Source organism: Chinchilla lanigera, unplaced genomic scaffold, assembly GCF_000276665.1.
Source record: "Chinchilla lanigera isolate Chin_1 unplaced genomic scaffold, ChiLan1.0 scaffold00011, whole genome shotgun sequence".
NCBI lineage: Eukaryota > Metazoa > Chordata > Mammalia > Rodentia > Chinchillidae > Chinchilla > Chinchilla lanigera.
The window spans coordinates 18,468,731-18,476,364 of NW_004955412.1; the positions used below are offsets into that span (position 1 = coordinate 18,468,731).

Below are 7,634 nucleotides of genomic sequence, written 5' to 3' on the forward strand. Positions count from 1 at the left end.
TCAGCCTCACCACCAGCTAGTGCAGTTCTTTATGTGCACTGCTCCTCTCTACTGTTGCATCTCTCAGTGGAGGCCTCTGGGGTTGCCAGCAGTCACTGTCGGAGGTTTGAATCTCTCCTCTTGCACAGTGAGTCCCATCTCAGGGTGAAGGTGCCACCAGCTATCTCCTCCTTCGTTCAAGTTTCTCTCATTCTGTCAGTGGGCTTCAATTCATGCTTCACATCATCCAGGGGACCCACTTGCCTCCTTGTCTTCCTCAAGTTGCTGTAGTCCAGCATCTGGATGACAACTCTCAGAAAGGCGCTTTCTCTGCTGCTTACCACTCTGCCATCGTGTTGCTCCTCCCTTCTGATGTTTTGTTTTGAGGGTGGTTTTTTTTTTTTGTCTTTTTTGAAACAAGGTTTCACAGTTTAGGCTGGCATTGAACTCTCAGCAGTCCTGCTTAGCCTCCCAGGTGCTAGGATTACAGGCATGCGCCACCACACCCGGCTCTTTTCTGATGATTCTTTTTTAAGATTTTATGTATTTATTTATTTATTCATACATACATACATACATACATACTGGGAATAGAACTCAGGACCTTGCACTTACCAGGCAGGTGCTGTACCACTGAGCTATCTCCCTGGGCCCTGATGATTCACTTTTGACCTCCTCCAAAAGTTGCAAATCTGGTTTTTCATGTGCCATTGTACTGAGTTGGGCTACTTCTACCAGAAGAATCAAAAGAAAACTTTAACAAATCCTGGAGTGGTGTGTGTTTGTTAAATCCTCTGTGAGCTCAGGTAAGCATAGGCAAAACAAAGATACAGGGAGCATAGAGGGTAAAAATCCTCCTTTGCCACTTTTGTGCACATGCACACACCTTAGTGTTCATCATACCAAGTGGGTAAACACATTGATTGCTTCCTGTATCCCTCAGGGAAAGGTACTGAAGCACACAGGTGGCTACTATTATGCTAAAGTACAAATTTACAGAAGAAAAGTAAGGGGTGGGCTCATTAAATCCAGTTTTATGTACCTGGGGCTAAGTGTTTAGTCCTCTGTCAGGGGAATAGCTGGCAAAAAAATTTTCCTGCATTCTGTTCATTGTGTCTTCATTCTGTTGGATGTTGCCTTTACTGTACAGAAGCTTTTTAATCTGCTATGATCCTATATGTTGATTATCAGTATTATTTCTTGTACCATTGGGATTCTGTTCTGAAAGTCCTTGCCTATGCCTATTGCCTGTGTCTTTGAGAATTTGATCTGTTTTATCTGCCAGCAGATTATTTCTGTTTTAGCAGTTAGTTCTTCGATCCATTTTGATTTTAATACCTCGTGAGGTGTTACGGGTCTTGATTCAGTCTTGTGCATGTGGATATCAATTTTCCCAGCACCATTTAGCTGGAGGCTATTTTCCTTTCAGTGTATGTTTTTGGTTACTTTGTCAAAGATTAAATGGCTGAATGTGTCTGAGGTTGTTCCTGCTTCCTCTGTTTGGTTCATTGATCCATATGTCTGTTTTGTGCCAGTCCCATGCTGTTTTTACCACTATAACTTTGTAATATAACCTGCAATCTAGGATTGTGATGCCTCCTGCTTTACTATTTTTACCCAAAATTGCTTTTGCTAGTCTGAGTCTCTTCTGGTTCCACATGAAATTTTGGATTGTTTCCTCTAGATCTGTGAAGAATGCTATTGGTATTTTGATTGGATTTGTGTTAAATCTGTATATCAGTTTTGGAATTATGGCCATTTGCAGTCACTCAGATTTTTATTTTTTAGGTACTGGGGATCGAACTCAGGACCTTGTGCTTGCCAGGCAGGCACTTGTGCTGCTGAGCTGTATCCCCAGCCCCTCACTCAGATTTTTATGGTCTGCCACAGGCTTCTCTGTGGATAACCCCTGATTATCACTCCATAGCCCAGGGCCTTATTGAGCTAATTCTCAGCCCTTTTAAAATTTATTTTGAAATACAGTTTTGCTAAATTGCCCGTGCTGTCCTCGGATTTGTAATCCTCCTGTCTCAGTCTCTCAGAGTGCTGGCATTACAGGCTTTTGCCACTACACCCAGTATATTCATCATTTTTTGGTGTAAAGAATGCAACAGTTTCTCTGACTCCCAAATTTGAGTACCCTAAGTGTATAGCCCTTTATGGTGTGTTTTTCAGCTCTGCTTCTTAGTAAATCACCTGGGTTAATTGCTCAATTATCTGGAGTTTAAAAATGTTACCAAGCCATAGGCATAAAACTATGAGAGCTACTCTGTATTATAACATATTTGATTTGGCAAAATAATTCAAAATCCAAGTGTCTAAAGGTACAAAGAAACAAAATTTGCTCAGATACTTTGCCCTCAGGGAGAAAGGATGGCCTTGTATTCAGTTAAGGGTTGGGGCAGGATGGCACTACCTAGTTGGGAATAATTTTTAACCCTTTTACAGTTACAGCTACCATTTAGTTTTAGACAGGTGACATTTTGTTCCTCATTTATTCTGTCCATACAGCTTTTTTATTTTGTCAGTGAAGAAATTTAGGATTCAAATGGAAAAGTGTTTTGCTTAGTGTTAGAATGCCACTAAATTTGTGTAGTGATAATAAAAAATAGGTGAAACTGCTTGGTAAATTAGAATTTTTGACTTTCATATTGTGTTTCCTGTGTAGAACATAACATCCTTTGCTTAAGAGTAATAGATTTTGGTTTGCTCAGCAATAATGATCAAGCATCCCTAACCTGAAATATTCCAAAATGTGAATTCTTAAAAATCTGAATTCTTTTCTTTCCTTTCCTTTTCTTTCTTTTTTTTTTCTTTTTGTCTTTTTGGAGACAAAGTCTCCCTTTGCATTTCAGACTGGTCTTGAACTCACTGTGTAGCCCAGACTGGCCTGAAACTCGCAGTGATCCTCCTGCCTCAGCCTCCTGAGTGCTGGGATTACAGGTGTGTACTACCATGCACAGCTGCAAAGGAGCTTTTCTTAAGAGGTATAGAACAGTGATGGTGAACCTTTTTGAGACCAAGTACCCAAACTGCAACTCAGAACCCACTTATTTATTGCAGAGTGCCAACACAGCCCCTCTGTGTGCTGTCATTCAATGCTCAGCTCCTGGGGTGACTTGGCTGGTGTGCTGACAGAGAGGGCTCTGCATGCCTGCTGTGGCACACATGCCATAGGTTTAATACCACTGGTACTGAGTAGCTTGCTGGGCTGCGCGTGGTGGCACACACCGGTAATCCCAGCCCTTGGGAGGCTGAGGCAGGAGGATTATTGTGAGTTCGAGACCAGCCTGGGCTACAAAGTGAGTTTAAGGCCAGCCTGAACTGCATAGTGAGACCCTGTCACAAAACAAAAAGTTTGCCAGGCATGGTGGCACATACCTGTAATCTCAGAATTTAAGAGACTGAGACAGAAGTATCACCACAAGTTCAAGGCCAGCCAGGACTATATAGTGAGTTTAAGGCCAGCTGGAACTTGCATGTCTCCTGGGTGAAGCGGTTAGATATAAGGCCCCTTTTAGGGAGTCAATATGAATTGATTAGTGATCAGCAGGCCAGTTGTGACTTTATTGGGATCAGACAAACCTAATTTCAGGTCACAATCAGTCACTCACTACACAAATTACCTAAATTCTTTCACCTTTGTTTTCCTCATTTTATAGTACTTTTGTGAGGGTTGGAATGGTATTATAAAACATCTAGGGGGCCAGAGATACAGCTCAGTGGCACAGCACCTGCCTGGCAAGTATAAGGTTCTGAGTTCAATTCCCGGTACCACAATAAATACCTACCTACCTACATACATACATACATATCCTATATGTTCTATAATACAGGTATAATTAATAGCTATAATTTCTTATAGCTGTTATCTTTTACAGCTATTTTCTGATAGTTGTCAGGTGTAGTAATCCAAATAAGCAAGCCCAAGATGTAGATGATATTTTACATTTCAGTCAGATAGGGTGCCTAGCCCTCACCCTGGTTGGGGTTTGTTTGTTTAGGTCTACTGTCATTTAGAATTGAGCTCATTTATATAATTAGTGTTAATCTTGTTTGCTTTTGCAATTTATTTTTCCCAAGAAGATACGTTTTTGTGTTTAGCAGAGGTTAGTACTTTGGGATTCTAAAATCCATTACCTTTGGGTGGGCTTTTATTATAGCTCAGTGGTAGAACACTGACAAAGCATTCATGGGGCCCTGGATTTGACCCCTAGCACTGTAAAATACCCTGAAAAACTACTACCTTGGCAATGTCCACTGTGTTGTATGTACTCATTATGTGTGTATGTGTAATATATACATCATACTGTGTATACCTCTGTGTGTATGTATGTATATTTATAGGATAAACATAAGTCAGTCTTTCACAGAAAGGCTAGCTGTATTTGAGGCTGGGAAAGAAAAGAAAAAGATTGCTTATATAGAAGATAGCCTTAGAATAAAAGCCACAAGATCTTAGAATTTTCTATTTCGCATTGTCCTTTCTATTTAGAATCTAATTCTTTACAACTGGTTGAAAATCATTTGGTTTCCTATTTGTCTTTCTAGAAGACTGACATTTCTAATTTTTCTGAATTTGTTTCTTTTCTACTAGCCTATGCCATATTTGAGTTCATCATCACTAAAACTTTTTTAGTGGAGACTTGTCAAAAATACCGAGTGGGCATTTGTCAAAACCTAGTACCTGCCGGGTGTGCTGGTACATGCCGGTAATCTGAGCACTCAGAAAGCTGAGGTACTGGCTGGGTGTGGTGGTGCATGCCTGTAATCCCCGCACTTGGGAGGCTGAGGCAGGAGGGTCATTGCGAGTTCGAGGCCAGCCTGGGCTAAAGTGAGCTCCAGGCCAGCCTGAACTGCATAGTGAGACCCTGTCTCAAAAAGACAAAAAAAAGAAAGCTGAGGCAGCAGGATCACAAGTTCAAGCCACTGTTTTTAGACCCAGTCTCAAAAGAAAACAACCAAAACTGGTACTAAATTCTGCCAACTATTTTTTATTATAAATTTTACTACATTTATGTGATACTCAGTAACTAGGGGATGTTTATCATTGTTGTACTCTTCAGTATATAATGTAGACTTCATTGTACTGTGTCCAACTCCTTATGGCATTTGGTACTTACTGTTCTATGTAATCGTGGAAAGTTTACATAGATGTAAAGTGTATACTACTTGGAGAAGTTTGTCTTTTTTTTTCCTTTGGTCTTTTTGAGACAGAGTCTCGATAGGCAGTTCAGGCCGGCCTTGAGCTCACTTTGTAGCCCAGGCTGGTCTCGAACTCGCAACCATCCTCCTGCCTCAGCCTCCCAAGTGCTGGGATTACAGGTGTGCGCCACCACACCTGGAGAGAAGTTTTTTTTAATTTGTTTTTTGTTTTTGTTTTTTTTCTGGTACCAGGAATCGAGCGCACAACCTTGCACTTGCCAGGCAGGTGCTGTGCCACTGAGCTAAATCCCCAGCCCCAATAAGTTTTTTTTTAAAGGTAGTGTGCTATCTCTAAGTAATACTCAGACTTGTCTGGAAGATTAGTGATGCTGTATTTATGGGATTTAAGAAGTCATGTCCTGGAATTCATCTCTGTTAAAATTAAACCTGAGTTTCCTTTCTAGAAAAAAAAAAAAAGTGAAACAAATTATTATTTAAAATTTGATGGTTAATATTTAACTATTGGTAGCAAACATTTCTGTTAATAAATGAAACATGACATGGACATTTTTCCTCAGGTGTAGAATGAGCCAGGGAGATTCAAACCCAGCAGCTATTCCACATGCAGCAGAGGATGTTCAAGGAGACGACAGATGGATGTCTCAGGTAAGAAGTATATATTCATGTGGGGTGTGTCTTTTTATTTTTTAAAGACCTTTTACCAGAATTGGAAGGGAAAGTTTTAATAGTCAACAAACATTTATTGCTGTACATATAAATTTAAAAACCTAATGGTAGAAATGTCAAACTCGATCACCTGTCTGGAGCTAAGGAATATTTTGATAGCATTGTAATTGGTTTTTTTTCTTTTTTTTTTTGGTCTTTTTGAGACAGGGTCTTGCTATGCAGTTCAGGCTGGCCTGGAGCTCACTTTGTAGCCCAGGCTGGTCTCGAACTCGCAGCAATCCACCTGCCTCAGCCTCCCCAGTGCTGGGATTATAGGCATGTGCCACCATGCCCGGCATCTATAGCGTTCTAATTATATTCTGGTAATCTTTAAAGATAGCAGTGTCTTTACAGGTTTTCTTTTTGTGTTTTGGCTTTTTTAAACAGGGTTTCACTGTGTAGTTTAGTCTGGTTTTCAACTATGTAGCCCAGGGTGGCTTTGAACTCACAGCGATCCTTCTGCATCAGCCTCCTGAGTGCTGGGATTACAGGCATGCACCAGCATACCTGGCATAATTTTTTTTTTTTTAATAAATTTCAAAATTACACAAGTGTTAGAAAACTTTAGAAAGAATCCCTTATATTCTTAACTTAGACTTACCAGTTATTAAAATTTGCCACAAGTGAGCCATCTGAGTAAAGTTAGACTCATTATTCTTTTTCTTTTTCTTTTTTTTTTTTTTGAGATAAGATCTTACTATGTAGTTCAGGCTGGCCTTGAAGTCACTGTGTACGTCAGGATGGCCTCAAGCATGTGGTGATCCTCCGGCCTCAGCCTCCTGAGTGCTATGATTACGACATGCACCACTATGCCCAGCTCAATGTCATTCTTTATCCCTCCCTAGAAAGTACAGCGTGTTTTCTTTTTTCTTTCTTTTTTTTTTGTCTTTTTGAGACAGGGTTTCGCTATGTGCTTCAGGCTAGCCTTCAGCTCACTTTGTAGTGGAGGCTGGCCTCAAACTCACTCACAGCGATCCTTCTGCCTCAGCCTCCCGAGTCCTGGGATTACAGGTGTGTGCCAACACCCCTGGCTCTCAGCATGTTTTCTGAGAGCAAAGACTTTTCATATAACTGAAAAATGGTATTTAAAGTCAGGAAATTTAGCATTATGTAATTACTTACTTAGCAGTCCAATTATTTAAATATAGGTTGACCAAAAATTGCATATTTTTTCATTAATTTAATAATATAACAGGAAATATAAAAACTACAATTTTATCAAATTTATTCAATACAAGAATCAGTTGGTTGGAGACTGACCAAGCGTGGTAGTAGATGCACGTAATCCAAGTACTAGGGAGGCTGAGGTAGGAGGATTGCTGCAAGTTCAAGGCCAGTCTGTGCTACATAGATCAGAACCAGCCTGAGCTACATAGAGAGACTCTGTCTCAAAAACAAACAGAACAAAACAAAAAATTAACTGGTTAAGATAGCACCCGGCCCTTGCAGTGCTAAGGGTTATCAGTATATAAACAGTGTGCTGCTAAAGTGATGCTGAGGGTAAACTGTTAGTTAATAAAAAAACTATATTCACATTTTTCTACCTGTTCCAGTAATGTTCTTTACATTGATCTTCATAGTCCAGGATTACACATTACATTCTGTCTTGTGCTCTTCATTGTCCTTTGACCTGACAAATTTCTTGGTTTTTGTTTTTCATGACTTTGACAGTTTAGAAGAGTATAAGCCGGGGCTGGGGATTTAGCTCAGCGGCAAAAGCGCCTGCCTGGCAAGCGCAAGGTCGTGAGTTCGGTTCCCGGTACCGGAGAAAAAACAAACAAACA

General features: G+C 40.3%; 1 protein-coding gene across 1 annotated transcript in view; it reads left to right on the top strand.

Annotated features, from left to right (window-relative positions):
- Positions 1-2,890: 2,890 nt before the first annotated feature.
- Pafah1b2 (platelet-activating factor acetylhydrolase 1b, catalytic subunit 2 (30kDa)) overlaps positions 2,891-7,634 on the top strand; it is a 22,462-nt gene continuing 17,718 nt past the window's right edge. The window contains exons 1-2 of the mRNA XM_005378195.2: positions 2,891-2,922; positions 5,703-5,790. Of these exons, the coding sequence (XP_005378252.1) occupies positions 5,710-5,790 (81 nt within the window). The 5' untranslated portion in view covers positions 2,891-2,922; positions 5,703-5,709. The remainder of the gene's footprint in view (positions 2,923-5,702; positions 5,791-7,634) is intronic.